The sequence below is a fragment of the Diceros bicornis genome, chromosome 31 (assembly GCF_020826845.1).
Source record: "Diceros bicornis minor isolate mBicDic1 chromosome 31, mDicBic1.mat.cur, whole genome shotgun sequence".
Lineage (NCBI taxonomy): Eukaryota > Metazoa > Chordata > Mammalia > Perissodactyla > Rhinocerotidae > Diceros > Diceros bicornis.
In genome coordinates this window covers 13,278,139-13,294,668 of record NC_080770.1, presented here as the reverse complement: position 1 = coordinate 13,294,668, position 16,530 = coordinate 13,278,139, and the positions used below count along the sequence as shown (strand labels likewise).

The window sequence follows — 16,530 nt, the reverse complement described above, 5'->3', positions numbered from 1 at the left end:
GATGGTTAATTATTTTTATCAATAAAGTTTACACTTATTAAGATAAATAAAGGTACTGTCTCCAGAAGAGCATAATTTTAGTATGTGCACACATCAGCGTGAGTGTGGGTGTAGGGACAAAACCAACAACGCAAGCAAGGATATTTAGTAACTGGATTAGGACAAGCAAGTCTTGAGCAATATATCACTTTTCCAAGAGTCTGATGAGTCCCTTGTGAATCAACAGCTAGAATATCAACTTCATTCAAATAAAGATTTATTTTTTCCTTTTGGAAATTAGCAACTTGAATTTTGAACTTCATTATTCATTAGGATATTTCAGCACCAAAAGTTAGTCAGCCTCTTAGAAAATGTTTTCTTGTAACTGGAGGATATTGCGGGCCAGTGGAGGAAATCTCTATGAATCTTCTGATGAAAGCAGTTTCTCGTAACCGTTCTCTCTCAAGAATTGAAGAGGCTTCTCGTTTTTGTTTATTTCTTTTGAATGCATGTAAAGATCTTAGTTGCTAAGACCTCTACATGCACTCTATCATTTAATCTTTATACTGTTCTCTAAGGTGAGGACTATGATCTTAAACTTAAAAATGAGATAACTGACCTCTTTGAGTTTAAGTAACTTCCTTTCAGAGTTCTTTCTTTCTATACCTTTGAATTTGAAACAAGTATGTTGAAAGGAACTACTTTTTTTTTTTTTTCACTTCCTGATATTTCTTCCTCACCTTCCCTTAAGGCACTCTGTTGCCCTTCCTTTCTTCTTCTTCAGTATTCCATTTGCAATGGCTCTGGCTAAAATGAGGCAGGGAGGATCATATCTCTTCTCACCATTCTTTTAGCTATTTCCTCATGACTGCTGTTTAGGTCTTCTCTGTCATCATCCCTCCCTTCACTCTGAGGCAGTCTCTTCAGAGCCTCTGCTACAGGCTCAGGTGCCAGCCCTGGTCACAGAGTTCCTATGCATTATGCTTTCCTGGCTGCAGGGCCCCTGCTCACTACATATTCACTGCCACAGAGTTCACAATCTCCCCTTCCCAATCTGGCTTTCTTTCTCTTTCCTGTGATCAAGTCCCCACTTATACTCCAGTTTCCAGAACTAGGACCTCGTCTAGTTTGCCGAGAACATTCTTCTCTTTCTCACAGACTCCCCAGACCTGCAGATCAGAGGCTGGGATCCACTTCTAGGTCTTCCTCACAGGTCCTGCCATGTGACGTTCCTAAGGATTCTGATATGAATCTTTACACGGTATCTATTTACTTGGCTCTGATCTTTCCATCATCTATTTCAGGACACTTATTTGTTTAGGATGATGCTATAATTTATCTTCTAAACTAGGACATTTTGAAAGTGAAAGTGATACCAAGTAATGGGCTCACTCTGCTTGCTGCAATCTGATCCAATTAATCACAACAAGTTAGGGATCAAGAAAGGAAGTTTTAATCAGATTAGCTAGCATAATCGGGAAGATAGCAGACTAATGTTTCAAAAAAACCATCTTCAAGTATTACAGAATCTTGAGGCAGTTATATAGAGAAAATGGGCAGTGAGGAGGGGGTCCAGGGACGTTGGTCTCCAGGCGTGACAGGCTCCAGGCATCACATTGTTCCATTCTTTTGTCAGCTGTGGTGGATACCTTGTAAGTGTGTTTCCCACCTGTGGTCAGCCTGTTCCTGGAAAGAAGCTCATAGAACAAAGTTTTAATTTATGAAGCTATAAGGGAGTACCTGCATAAGTGGAGGCCATAAATCAGGAAAGCATGTGAAATATTTTAGAGTATGTGAAGAGCAGTGAGTAGTCACACAGAGGAGGGGCTGGAGTCATTTAGTGTAACAAGATGGTCTCACTTATGTTCACTTACAAAAGGACACGTTATTACAATCACACTGGGGTCACAGGCATGACTCTGAATTCACCCTACCCAGCTCCTGAGTTTTGCACACAGCTTGGCCAGTTATCATGGGATGTTGAGAAAGCTGATTAACATCTCTATGCCATAGTTTTTTCTTCCATAAAATTGGGTTAATAGTTGTACCTAGGTCTTGGGACATTGTGAGGATGACATGAGTTAACACAAGGAAAGCATTTAGAACGGTGACTGGTACATAGTAATCATTCGGTGCATTTAAACTACAGTTTTCATCACTTTTATACCGATGATGTTGGAGAATTAATTAACCTTTCTAAGTCTGCAAGAATTGAACAGCATAATGCATGCAACCACCCTCCCTCTTCCAGACACGACTCTTACTATCCGACGTTGTCTCTTCTGACTATGCAAATAACTGTTCTAACCTCCATTCCACAACCCTTTCCCACCCACCTACTCATTTCTTCTGCATGTATTTCTTGTTCCAACAATGTGTTAAGCAATATCTCAAAGCCAGGGGACAGTTACTGCTGACACTAGTTTCCTAATCAACAAAGAGCCTTCGGGAAGCACAATGCAATCTGAGGGGCCTCGGATGTGGGTGTGATGAGCATACTCTCCAGTCCACCCATGAAACATTTTCACTGACTTCTCTAAAGTATTGCATTAGGCAACGATACGATTCTTTAAGCCCAAGTTAGAAGAGGCTGCTGTTTTCTGGAAGAGACACTATGGCGATCCTTATTGAGTGTCTCCTAGTCGCGACAAGATGGGCTTGAGAGGAAAGAAGTCTGCCAAGGCCTGAAGCTCCAAGGTAAACCCTATAGATTCTCTCCCCACAGAAAGCCCCCTTTCTTTATTGTCTGTTAAAGGTCCCACCCAGTGGGCCACTGTGGTTGCCTGCAAAGTTTTCCGTTTGGTTGTAATGCAGAGATTTGGAACATTTAGCTATGAGGATGGCTGCCCTTAGAATTTGATTGTTACTCTGGTGCCATGGTAAAAAAATGCTAGATGTAATTATATAGTTATTTCTTTGGAAAAACCTGGGCATGGCCACATACACATGCACACACACACCCCTTAGATATATTAAATCCAAGTGGCTGCCCCCAGATTTGGCTGCCAGCTCTGGTAATGAAGGATGGTCTGGATGTATCTGAGGTATGGGATTTGGTGATTGAGTGTCTGCATAAGCTCAGAGGGACAGTAATGATACTATAGAACCAGACTACCACGTTCTCTTCCCTAGCTCCTCAAATTGCTGGCTGTGTGACCTTGGGCAAATTACTTAACTCCTCTAATGCTCAGCTTTCTCATGTGTAAAATGGAAAAGATCATAACAGTAGTCTATTCATATGGATGTTGTGAGAACTAAATTGGTGAACATGAGCAAAATAATGCCTGACACGCACTGAAAGCTAGATAGGTGAACTTAACTTGTGGGTTCTTAATAAATCTACACTTCTCCCATTAAAAAAAAAAGCTAAATTGACCAAATTATAGAACATAGTTTATTTTACGTGAAGGCAGAAAATTCTGCCTGATATTTATGGTTATTTTAAAAAGTCAAATTAAATAATGTGGTTGAAATAGATTTTATTTTCCCTCCAGAACTGCTCTAGAGTTTCTCTGTATGAAAGGCTCCAATCCTTACAAACGTATTTTCCATTATCATCCGTAAGGCATGGCTATATCAGACTGGATCAAAAGTTCATTCATTTACTAAACATGTATAGCCGAGTGCCCACCATATGACAGACACTGAGCCAGGCACTGGAGTTACAATGATAAGAAGACAGTGAGATACAGATAAGTACCCAGTTAATTGAGGCTGAGACTGATAAGTATAGAAGGGAAGTAGAGGGAATTCTGAGAGTTACTGTAAGGGGTGCTTCACCCAGGCTTGGCCAGGACTGAAAAAGGCTTCCTTCATGAAAGTAGGAGCGTGGGCTGAGATTCAGTCTGGAAGAAGAGCAGAAATTATCCAGGTGGAGCTTGGGGGGAAATGTCTTTCAGGGAGAAGGGAACAGTACTGAAGCCAGGTACCTGAAGGGTACTGTAGATATTAATTAAACCAATTTGCTGTTTTTCCTGTTTAACTGGAGGGATGACTCAGGGATCTTGAGGAACCGTGAGCTGGTTTGGCAGAAGAAAGAGAATGCCTTTGGGGAGGTTGTGATCACCAGATAGCTGGTCCTCAGCAGCCGTTGAAGCCCAGAAGTCAGAACGCCCAGGGGCTTATGGAGAGTGACCCCTTTGTTTCCCTGAAGCTCCTCCTGCCAAGCCCCTCAGCTCCATAAAGAGCTTTCTGTTCTTGGGGAGGGGGATTTGAGTGAACTCAGGCTCCCAGCTAGTCATTTTGGCCAATTCAAATAAATCTTTCTCCATTTCTAAGCACCAATGTCTCAGTGTTTGGCTTCGTGTGCATTGGGCACACAAATTTGAGATTAAGAGGTTCCTTATCAGTAGTGAGAAGGATTCAAGACTTTTGAGAGCTTGACACTTGGGAGGATTGAAAGAAAATAAAACAAGGCTGGCCTGAGCTATGAGATAGGGAGGGGTGAGGAATGAAGCTGGAGATACGGGCAAGTAATTGATCATTAAGGAGCAATGCTCCCAACATTACATACATTTTAGCATATTAGATATTTTATCTAAAATATATATGTATTTCCCAATGGATAAATTTTAAGCCTAGGCTTTGCAAGGTGATGTTTAACATAGATAAGAGAAGGAATTAAAGAATATTATTCTACTTTTGGCCATTCTTGTTATTATACATCTTGAACAGAATTACATTAGGCGTTCATTAAAATAGAGTTTGTTGTAACCTTTTTTGATCCTCCCTTATTCTTGGATTCCGCGCACAGTGTTGAGCTTAGGAGGTAAGGGCTCCTTGTCATTTCACATTTATCAGTGTTTAAAAAGAATTGGTAGGAAACTTTTATGAGGGGTGAAATAGCAATTACCAACGTGATCAAGTTAAAGTTCGAATGTGCTCTGACTGTCACTTTCTTAGTGCCTTGGTGATTGAATAAGCGTGATACATAACCCCTGCCATAGAGAACTAGAAAGGTAAGTATTATCCTGAATGAAAGTGGAATAGATTTATTTTGACAAAAATGAGTAATTATTAGAAAAATGGATCTGCCATATAATTTCCAACAAAAAGTAGAAATTAAGATTATTCTAAACTCAAAGTCAATAGTTTTAGCAGAATTCAGCACTATTTATAGTTAATCTCATACGATCCACCTCATCACTTGTAAGGGCATATAAGTATTTTGTAATCTTTTGTACAAAAGTATTTTGTAATATTTTGTATTTTGAGGACACTATGTACTGGGAAGTTACATTGTTCAAGATTAAACATACAGTCATGTAACACAGAACGACGTTTTGGTCAACAGCGGACCACATATACAACAGTGGTCCCCTAGGATTAGTATCTTTTAGTCTAGGTGTGTAGTAGGCTATACCAGCTAGGTTTGCGTAAGTACCCTCTATGATGTTTGCACAATGACCAAATTGCCTAATGATACATTTCTCAGAACATATCTCTGTTGTTAAGCAATGCATGACTGCACTGTGTATATTTTAGTGATACATATTTTTCAGCTGTAATGATTGAGGTGGTTATTTGGTGACCGTTATATACAATACTTAAAGTTCTTTTTGATTCAAGGCAGAGTATAAATTAAATGTCAACATTTACCAATTGTTTATTAGGTTAAGGGCTTCATACATTGTCAAAGTTTCCCCTTGCAATGTTAATATGAAATTGAAATTATTTCTATTTTACAGGTGAGAAAACTGAGGTTCTTACTACTAGCTCATACAACTAGTAAGTGGCCAAATTTGAATTTGAACTTGGCTCTTCCATAGTGCTTAAACTCTTTCCACTGTGCTATTTTGCTCCCCAGAAAGGTATCTTCCATATAGTACTATATAGTATAATGATTAAAAAACTGTTGGACGTTAAAGTAGAGTGTCTCTAATAGAATCTGAACTCACTTATGAGCTGTATAAGTTTGGGTAAGTTGCTCAACGTCTCTATGCCTCAATTTTCTCATCTTTAAAATGGAAATAATAACATTGCAACATAGAGTTATTGGGAAGATTAAATATGTTAACACATTCACAGCAATGAGACAGTGCTTGGCACATGGCAGTAAGCACTCCATAAATTACACCTATTGTTATTACTGGAATGTGACTAAAGCCATTTTCCTCACACAAGAGATCACTGGTCACTGAAAACAAATGTCTGATTGTCCAGGATTGATTTGAAGAGAGGCAGGGACTATATAATATATAATCACATGTAAAAATGGGAAAAGGAATTGCTCTTTATCAAAGTTCAGTGAAGCACCCAGGCCTACTACAATGATTTTATGATGTCCACTACTCCAAGACAAAATAGAGTTAAACAGTGTAAACACTATTATTCTGCCCTCCTGCCCCATTTGTGGAGTCATTTTGATGTATGGATAGATTGAACCCTTCTGTTGCACTCAAAAAATATTACTGCTAGTGATAAAAAGGAAAACATGAAACCTTTAGATTTTTTTTCTATGACAGCCATCAACAACCCCAAATGGCCTCCCAAGAACTTGGTAATGCAGAGCTGGGGACAGCCTCAGCAAGTGGTACCCCAGGAAGCCATGTGGAACCAGGGGTGGTGAAAAATTCTGCCTACCAGCCCATTGATAGATCACAAAATTACCAGAAAGTGGAACTTCAAGCCCTTGGGGTAAGTCAGCTTTGATTAAGAAATTGGTTTATGAAGGAAGAAAATAAATGTCATGTGGAAAACCTCGTTTATGGCCATAAGGAGGAATTTCTGAGTTACTCATCACTGAGTCAATAATAATGTTGCTCCTTTAGGAGAAGTCTGGGACGTATTTTAGACCTGGGAAGTAGAAACGCAGAGGCATAATCTCATAGCAGGAAACATCCTATCAACATTGGAGAATGGACTCCAATCTCACCATCCACATCAGGAGGCTGAGCTCTGTGAACTCATATTCTGTATTTTAAACTTAAAAATTGGGTTGAGGGAAAGGCTGAGTAGAATGCTGCTTAATGTCTATCTGCGTTCATCATATTATGGCCCCAAAGCATGTTGGGAGGGTCGCTTGACTCAATCGGTATTATCAGCCACATCTCCTTTACTCTCCTACCACTTTCCCAAAGGATGTGGGAGAGGTGAAGAGGAAGGGTTGGTGGGACCAGCATGGAACAAAAACCTCCCAGGGTAAGCTCTTGCCCAGTTAATTTAAGCTTGACTTTTAAACCATTTCAAGCGCTGACATCTCCTTTCTGAGGAAAATTAAAATAGTCTCTTCTCAATGTGCACTGGTATATGACCATTACGTTTTTGATTTGCTTTTTTTTTTTTTCCTTCTTACAGGCCATCCAGATCCTGAATGGAGCAATAATTCTGGCTCTGGGTGTTTTTCTGGGTTCCTTACAATCCTTACCCCATCTCCTCAACAGCTATTTATTTACCTTCTACACAGGCTATCCGCTATGGGGCACTCCATTTGTGAGTATTCAGATTCCCCTGACCATAGATCACTTCTTAGATACCATTGCTAGCGATGTGTTTGATTGTTCAAGTATTGTTCTTAGGTTATTTGAAGGTTGCATGCTGTGGGTTCGATTTGTAATTCTTTTTTTTTTTTTTTTTTTTTTTTGAGGAGATCAGCCCTGTGCTAACATCCGCCAATCCTCCTCTTTTTTTGCTGAGGAAGACGGCCCTGGGCTAACATCTGTGCCTATCTTCCTCCACTTTATATGGGACGCCGCCACAGCATGGCTTGCCAAGCAGTGCGTCGGTGCGCGCCCGGGATCCGAACCAGCGAACCCCGGGCCGCCGCAGCGGAGCGCGCGCACTTAACCACTTGCGCCACCGGGCCGGCCCCTCGATTTGTAATTCTTGACACAAACAAGTTTTAAAAACACAGCGTCTTCCCTTCTGATTAAAAGAAATCACATTTGCTGAGTACAAATTAACTCCTAAATGTTAACTTAAAACACATGTATTAAATTTATGGATACTAAGAAAATTGAATGAAAAATGAGTATTGGTGAATTACCTTGTGGTATAGCCAAGAAAGTCCTACTTTGGGAAATCAGAGATTTACCTGCTGCTAACTGTCTGAAAATCAGAAGAGTAATTTCCCCTATTTGAGTCAAAAGTAATCAGTAAAAATAGGCTTTGCGTCTAGCTGATTTTTAAAATTTATTTATTCAGCTTTGTCATTTGATTGTCTTATCTGATGATTCATTTTTTAAAAACTGGTTAATAGGAACTATTTGTTAATCACCTGATATTGTCTTTTTTGATGCTACCATGAAATCTAAGATGGGAAAGTTTAGTTGAAAATGGTGACTACAACATGTAAGTGGCAAATGGAGAAGAAAGAAATTTATAACAAGTCTTGGGCTCTAATTTATTCATGATTTTGTTTTTTCAAAATCACTGACCTTCAGATCGCCTTTAAAAAGAAATTGCTCAGGTCGGCCCGTGGCTTAGCGGTTAAGTGCGCGCTCTCTGCTACTGGCGGACCGGTTTGGATCCTGGGCGCACTCTGACGCACTGCTTGTCCGGCCATGCTGAGGCCGCGTCCCACATACAGCAACTAGAAGGATGTGCAACAATGACATACAACTGTCTACTGGGGCTTTGGGGGAAAAAAAAGGAGGAGGATTGGCAATAGATGTTAGCTCAGAGCTGGTCTATCTCAGCAAAAAAAAGAAATTGCTCTTGGGGCTGGCCCCATGGCCTAGTGGTTAATTTCGGCACATTTCTCTTTGGCGGCATGGGTTCAGTTCCTGGGTGTGGACCTACACCACTCATCAGTGGCCATGCTGTGGCAGTGACCCACATACAAAATAGAGGAAAACTGGCACAAATGTTAGCTGAGGCCAAATCTTCCTCAGAAGGAAAAAAAAAAGAAAGTGCTCATATTTGACCAAAATTTCTTGGCTTAAATCAGATCTCATATTCTGACAAAAGATTATCTTCTGTTTCTGTATATAGTCTAAAACATGTAATTTGAATTTAACATTTCTGATATTTTTAATTGGTTAATATCATTTTGATGGAATAGTTAAAACATGAATTTTTCTAGAAGACCTGGGGTACACATTTGCTCTGCATGATGAATCCTGACTACCTAAATGGAAATTTTCCATATTGGAAAAAGGAGAATAATGAAGTATCTCAACTGTTCAATCAGAAAAGAGTCTTCTTTTCTCAGAAAGTGAGGTCAGTTTGTTGAAAAAAGAGCCATAGTCAGGGAGCCAGAGTTTCACTCTTTTAGCATCCTCAGCACTAAAAGATTCAAATCTGACCATTGGATTCCCATTGCTGGAAGCTTCTCTCTGGCTCTGTGTCACCTACAGAGCAAAGGCTAAGGTCCATGACATGGCACAAAGCCCTTCATATCTGGCCTTACCTACAATTGTAGGTACCCTCTGTGTACATGATTTGCTGTATATTGACTGTGATACCTTCTATTCGCCTAATCTTTCTCTTAGTAATTCTTAGTAACTGTGTGACTTTGGAAAATATATGTGAACTCTTGCCCTTCAATTCCTCACTAGGATGGTAGAAATAATATAAGGACCTTCTCTTTGGGTCACTGTTAAATTAAATGGAAACTAAATGGAAATTAAATGGAAAAATGTATATATAAACCTTAGCTATTGTTAATAATTTGAGTGCTTTCTCTAGGCTGGGCACATATCTGAGCCCTTACTATGTGTTATGTCATTTTATCCCTGTACAGCTATAAGGTAAGTAATATTAACACGGGGATATGCGGGATCTCTATTTTACAGAAAAAGAAACTGAGGCAAAGAAGGATTTGATCATTTGTCTAAAGTGACAGAATGAATATGAGCTAAAGATGGGATCAGCACACACAGCATATGCTCTTAATCATAAAGCTGTAGTGACTGGCGTGACCTGTGATAACCTCTTTCTTATTTGAAATAGAATTTAAAGCCTGTTCCTTCGTGTTCAGCCAGAATTCAATCATTGAATTTTATGTAGCAAGCCTTCACTCTCCATAATTTTGGCACCTTTTCCCACAAACCATAGGTGTGGCTTGATAAGTGGTTGTAAGATTTATGAGGTAAAAAAACAGAATGAAGCTTTGAGAAAACCATGACCATGTAGAGAATTCAATTTATCTAAATTAGAGTCATAGAAACAATAGCATATCAAAATAATAATTTAAAAATTAGTGGATATATCAATATAGACATTTAGATTTGTAAAAGATCTTTTAGAACATCTAGTCAAATAAATCAAACCCTTATCTGAAGCTTGGGTAAGAAAATGAGAATGTGTATGTAAATAAATATTATTCACATTTGATATAAATATAAGAGTAAAGATAACTATATTACATTAAATATATATTTATTGTATGTTTTTAAAGTATGCACAGTCCGATAAACCTGTAAAAAACCAGACATAAAAGAAAATGGAAATATTATCAATGTACTCAAAATTTAAATTAATTTAAAATTGTGTTCACATAAAATGATGAACAACTTCAAGTACAACTTTGTGTTCTAGGACATGAATTTAAAAAAGAAGTTTTGTATGACTATTGCTAGATATCTGCTAAGCAAGGGAGGAACAAGAAAAAATCGTTGAGACTTAAAATTCCTTTACCTGCCTCATTTCCTATTTTTGAACAGTATATTATTTCAGGATCCTTATCTGTTGCAGCTGGGATAAAACCCACAAGAAAACTGGTGAGTGGCAATTCTTCCTCTTTTTCTATATAACGATAAGAGTAGAAATAAGTTATCCATTAATAGTAGAGAGTAGAGTTTGGTGAATCCAACTGAGACACTAAGTCTCATTTAATGTACAAGAAAATTAATTGTCTTTTCTAATGGCATTCAGATGGTAGATCACCAGAAAATCATATAGATTGTGAATATGATTACTGGGATGGTTACTACGAATATCTGATGAATCTGAAGCTTGGAAAAAGGCTTCTTGATTTCTGTATGTTATTAAATTTGACCAATTCTAATTATTTTGAGTGTACACACTCGCACCACTAGTTCCACAACAGAAAGCCAAAATTCTATTCCATTGGTGATTCATTGAACAATTACTGAGTCTCTATTATTCCTTCTCATTGAATCATCTACCCATTTATGATATTTTTCCAGTCCATTCACTCTCTCTCCTTCCTAGATGGCTATTTCATCTTTATATTCTGTCCTCAAACACCAATCCCTTTCCTCTAATCCTTACTCTCTGTTAATGACATTGCTTCCTATTCTGAGAAACTCCAGCCATCAGAAGAGAATTTTCAGACCACTATAACATCTATTTAATGGACCAGATCTGCACCAATATATTTTTTCATTCTAACCTCTTACCATAGGAGACCTCTCTGTGATTTTTTTCAAAGCCAGTACCCGTACCAGAATAATAGATTTTGTACCTTTTTCCCCACACAAGTTCATCACTCCAATTTTTCTCTTTCTACTAGATTTTTTAAAATTAGCCTATAAACATTTAGTTACTGTTCTTAACTTAAAAGAAAAGAAAATATCTTGACCTTATTTTCTCCTGCTGGCTACTGGCACAACATGTTTTTCGTTCTATAGCTAAACTTCTTAAAGGAATTGTCTATGCTTTGTCTTCAGTTCCTATCTACCCAGTTTCAACTAAATCCACTCCAGTGAGGCTTTATTTTCTTCTCTACCGTACCTCTGTAACTGCTCTCTTTAAGAGCACTGAAGATTTCCGTGTTGGTAACATAGTGTTCAATTCTCAATCCTCATTTAACTTGACCCACGAGCAGCATTTAGCACACAGTTGGTCACTCACTCTTCCTTCCAATAATTTCTTCATTTGGTTTCCAGGACACCTTGATTGGCTGGTTTTCTTTCTGTCTTTTTGGTTTTTCCTTCTCAATCTCCTTTTCTAGTTCCTTTTCTTCTCTGTGACCTTTTAATATTGGGGTGCCCCAGACCTCAATTTCTTGTTACCTGCTCCACTCACTCTTTTGGTGATCTCATCATCCATTCTCATGGCTTCAAGTAACATCTATATGCCCACAACCTTGAAATAAATACTTCCCACCTAGATCTCTCTCCTGAGCATCGGACTGACATATCTATTGCCTTCAGCTAGATGTCTAAGAGGTCCAAACTCTACTCCTAATCTTCCTCTTTAACCCTTCTCCATCCACTCTCTTCTTCACGTCAGCTCATGGGAATTCCATCTCCCCAGATTCCCAGGCCAAAACCTTAGACTTATCCTTGGTTCTTCTTTCTTTGACAATCTTGAATCCAGCAAATCCTGTCAGCCCTACATTCAAGCCATATCTGAGTTTGACCTTTTTTCATCTTTCTGTTGATAACACCTCATCCAATCTACCATGGTCTCTTAATTGGGCTCCTTGCTTCCACCCTTGGCCCTCTCTAAACTAGTTTCACTTGAGACATCAGAGTGTTAACCTAAAAATAAAGAGCCAAAATGAGAGACAGAGAGGCATTTATTTTGGGATCAAAGAATTGCAATTTTGTACCTTTTTTGCTGCTTAGACTTCACGAGGGTGGGGATCTTTGTTCATTGATGTTTTCCCAGCATCTAGAATCTTACTAGGTGTGTTACTGAACCAGGTTTGTTTTGTCCATTGCGTGGAAAGCTGATCACCGAGAAGAGTTTGCAGCAGAGAAGGGGTTTATTCACAAGATAGACAAGTGAAGAGATAGGAGAACAAATCTCAAATCCACCTCCACAAAAATGGGGACTAGGGATATTTATGGGGGAGAGGGACAAGGTGGTCTGAAGTATAGGAATAGACAGTTGGAGGCTAGAAGTGAAGTAATTGATGATCTTTGTAAGCATGGTCAAACTTCATGCCTCTTCATAGGATGCATGTTCACAAAATGGCGGTGTTGGCGTGATCTGAGGGTGGAGTTTTCAGCTCCCTGATGTCAGGAGGTCACCTATCAGTCATCCACACAGGCCCAGTTGATGAGTTGGTGGTCTCAACTGGCCTGAACCAGACAGAGGTTGACTCTTATTTCCTGAAAAACGACTCAAGCATTCATTACCATGGTGACCCAGGCACCAAGGAGGTGTTATCTATAGGAAGCTAGTGTGAGTTGGATAACATATTACCTAAGCAACACAACTAACAATGGGTGGGTGGACAACTAAAAGCTACAATGAATAATTGCCAAAAAACTTTAGCTACTAACTACCTAATCATTAATAGCTAACTGTCCACAGGTTTCAGGTGTGTAAACAAGCTTCAACAGAAACTTATTTAAATGAATGGTAGCCAAAGAAATGAAGTATGTGCTGCCCATGTTAACTGAAAATTCTTATTCTTTTTTAGGTGGAAACCAGTTATGGGATCAACATGTCCAGTGCTACAATTTCACTAACTGGGTTTATTATACTCTCAGTGCATTTAGCAGTTAATAAGCTGTCAATCAAGACTTGTCCATTTTCGCAGTCACCAGACTCATGTATTTACATGGGTGCCGTAGCAAATGTATGTTTTTAAAAATTAGGTTTAATGATAACATGTTTCAAACAATCCAAAATATACAGAAAAATAATATATCAGGTAGTGTGCTGCCTTGATTTGAATCTTGGCTTTGCCACTTATTAGCTCTGTAATGACGGACAAAGTAGATGACCTCTCTGTGTTTCAATTTCCTCATCTTTGAAACAAGAATAGTAATAGTGTCAATCTCTCAGGGTTGGTGTAAGCATTACATAAGTTAATATTTGATAAGCAATGAAAACAGTATGCATTGTCCTATATTATTATTAATATTACCACTACCACAATTATACTCTCCAGAGAGACTAAACTTTTAAAAAATTTTATTTCACATCTTGCTTAATAAAACTAACTTGGGAGATTTACAATTTGCTCTGTGGTCTTGGATTTTCAAATAATGACCTGCTGAGGTTTTGAATGACTCACTTTTGAATTTATTTGAGTATGGTATTCTCAAAGAGAAGTTCTTTAATAACATTTCCAAATTATTATCATTTGTTTGTGTTTAGGTATTCTCCCTCTTCTGAGGTGAACTTAGAAATTAATATTTTCCCTCAAATTTGTCCATTTTCCCCATGATGATTTATGAAACATCATTTACTGACTCACTCCTAATCCTCCTGTTTGCTGACACTACCCATGGAAGTTTGTAGCCTCATTTTCTTTATTTTATCTTTAATGATCTAAGTTTATATTTATATGGGCCTGATTTTTCTGTGGATTTTGTGGTATTTTCCCTTCAGAGCAATTTTGTATTTGCTTCTTCTGGTTGCCTCAGTGTTAATAGAAAGATCACAAGTCCAGTAATTTTGTGTTTAATATTTCAGCTTGGTGTTTTAGTTTCTAGGGGTAGTGTAAATGCCTAAACCTCTAGGAAGTACTATTAATGAAACGGTAGAGGAGCCATTTTTTTTCCATTTTCCTAAACTGCTTGCTCATCGACTTAGTTACCACTATTCCAATTGGTAGATGTTAGTGATAGTGTCAGGATTTTGCCTCTACAGCATCTTCCCCCCATGACTACTTCACACGGGTTGATACAGAAATACATGCCTCTCTTTCTAGGAAAGATGTGTCCATGCTTTTAGATTGACATTGTGTCTCTTATAGAGTGTTCGTGTGTGGCTATGTATTAAACCTAATTTATGATTACTTTCTTCTGTTTTATGGGAGGGAGATCTCATAGTTTTGTTTCCTGCTGACATTTTTTTTTCCTCTGAATGTTTCTACTGAGTTTGATATGAAGCATCATATCTCCTAGGGCCTTGTGTCTATAATGCTGATCTTTACCTTCCTGGAATTGTGCATAACCGTCTTTCTCTCAATCATATGGTTCAGAGCAAATTGCTGCCATTCAAGAGAGGTGAGTTTCTTTAAATGACTAATAATTCACATGATCTTCAACCTCCCTCCAGGGTTTGAGGTTGTGTCTGACTCCTGGAATTGGACAGAAATTTTTATGTGGTAATGATTTGTGGGGTTCCTGGAGCAGAGATGGTATGAATGTTAACATGGAATAAAGACTAGAAAAGAATTTTAACGTAAAAATGCAAGGAGAGGGCCGGCCCTGTGACTTAGCGGTTGCATGTGCGTGCTCCGCTGCCGGCGGCCTGGGTTCGGATCCTGGGTGTGCACCGATGCACAGCTTCTCCGGCCATGCTGAGGCCGTGTCCAATATACAGCAACTAGAAGGATGTGCAGCTATGACATACAACTATCTACTGGGGCTTTGGGGAAAAAGAGGAGGATTGGCAATAGATGTTAGCTCAGAGCCGGTCTTCCCCAGCAAAAAGGGGAGGATTAGCATGGATGTTCTTCCATGTCTTCCTCACACACACACAAAAAAAAGCAAGGAGAAACAGTGTATTTCATATCTAAGAGCATACATTTTTTATACAGATAGAATTATTATTTTTTTGTAATTTGTCATTTTCTACCTGTATACTCAAGAAAAATCACGAATTCTTTCTGGATTTTAGGTATCTTAACTGTAAAATGAAAACATTTTCATTCATTTCTGATGTTTGTTGTAAGGACTATGTATACAGAATTTCAGCACAGTAATAATCAGTGAATGAATATTATCGGTGGTGATCATGATGATAGTAGGAAGTGATGGAAGGAGAAGGAGGTGATGATCCTATTCTTGGAGATTGATATTGTTTTATTTTCCAGGCAATTTCGCCACCTCCCAATTCTGTGGAATCAGGAATGCCTCCTGATGAAAGTAAATCTGAGAATAAGGAAATTCAACTTCAAGTCTCCCAATGAGTCAGAGCTCCATCCAAGAACTCAAGAGAACATGAGCCTGTGAAACACATTTCTACTATCATGGCACCAATCATGAGAAACTTGGACATTTAACTCAATCCTTTCTGTCCTAATTATAAATCCCATTACTATGTCCTGGGTATGGAAAGACAAATATGCTTCTTCAGGCATTCTTGGTTTTGTAACTTCTGTGATCACCACTCCAAAGGTGTTTCCAGAAGTTGGTTTTCTTTCTTCTTACCCACCTATTCCATCGCCTTATAAGGTTTAAAGAAGGCAGGAAGAATAATCCCTATTTCTTGTATTTTCTCTAAAATACCTGCCTACCACCCAAAGAGAAGGAAAATGAGTCAGATCTTTTTTTTTCCATTACAGAAAAATGTACCTTACTTTAGTTGACATCAGTGTTGCAAAAACTGTCAAAAAATTATCATTATAATCATTAAGATAAATTTTACTATATGTGAAGTGGGAGGATCAAGCCTTGGAGATTTTATTTCAATCAGCTGGTGAGATTCACACATGCCCAGATGGGTAAATGATTGGAAACTTTGAGAGCAAGATCAGCATTTGTTCTCCAAAGGGCAGCGAGAGACTGTAATACAGAGAAGTAAAGAATAAGGGCTTAAGAATCTCACAGATCTGGGTTAAAATTCTGATACTGTCACTTATTGGCTGTGTGAACTTGAGCAAGTTACTTAATCTTTCTGACCTATTTTTCCTCCTCTGTAAACAGGGTGTAATAGTATCAACTACGCCATTTGTTGCTATGAGGTTTAAATAAAAATAAAGCCAATGTGAAATAGCACAACTACTTGATAATGATG

The 16,530-nt window shown here is 38.5% G+C and overlaps 1 protein-coding gene across 4 annotated transcripts; it reads left to right on the top strand.

Moving 5' to 3' along the window:
• The first annotated feature begins 1,257 nt into the window (after nt 1-1,257).
• On the top strand, nt 1,258-16,514 carry MS4A3 (membrane spanning 4-domains A3). 4 transcript variants are annotated; one of them, XM_058526771.1, is made up of 9 exons: nt 1,258-2,676; nt 4,882-4,937; nt 5,667-5,706; nt 6,444-6,615; nt 7,276-7,410; nt 10,584-10,640; nt 13,259-13,417; nt 14,694-14,795; nt 15,608-16,514. In XM_058526771.1, exons 4-9 carry the CDS (start codon nt 6,460-6,462, stop codon nt 15,701-15,703), a joined length of 705 nt encoding a protein of 234 aa, XP_058382754.1. In that variant the 5' UTR covers nt 1,258-2,676; nt 4,882-4,937; nt 5,667-5,706; nt 6,444-6,459; the 3' UTR covers nt 15,704-16,514. The 4 variants fall into 4 exon arrangements, with proteins under 4 accessions (XP_058382754.1, XP_058382756.1, XP_058382757.1 ...); XM_058526773.1 differs by lacking the exon at nt 4,882-4,937; XM_058526774.1 differs by lacking the exon at nt 5,667-5,706.
• The last annotated feature ends 16 nt before the right edge of the window (nt 16,515-16,530 follow it).

Excerpts from the sequence above, each read along its gene's own strand:
- MS4A3 (XM_058526772.1), top strand. The coding sequence starts at position 6,460 with ATGGCCTCCCAAGAACTTGGTAATGCAGAGCTGGGGACAGCCTCAGCA. Across the intron at positions 10,641-13,258 it reads TAAAACCCACAAGAAAACTG|GTGGAAACCAGTTATGGGAT; the intron begins GTGAGTGGCAAT and ends ATTCTTTTTTAG. Across the intron at positions 14,796-15,607 it reads ATTGCTGCCATTCAAGAGAG|GCAATTTCGCCACCTCCCAA; the intron begins GTGAGTTTCTTT and ends TTTATTTTCCAG.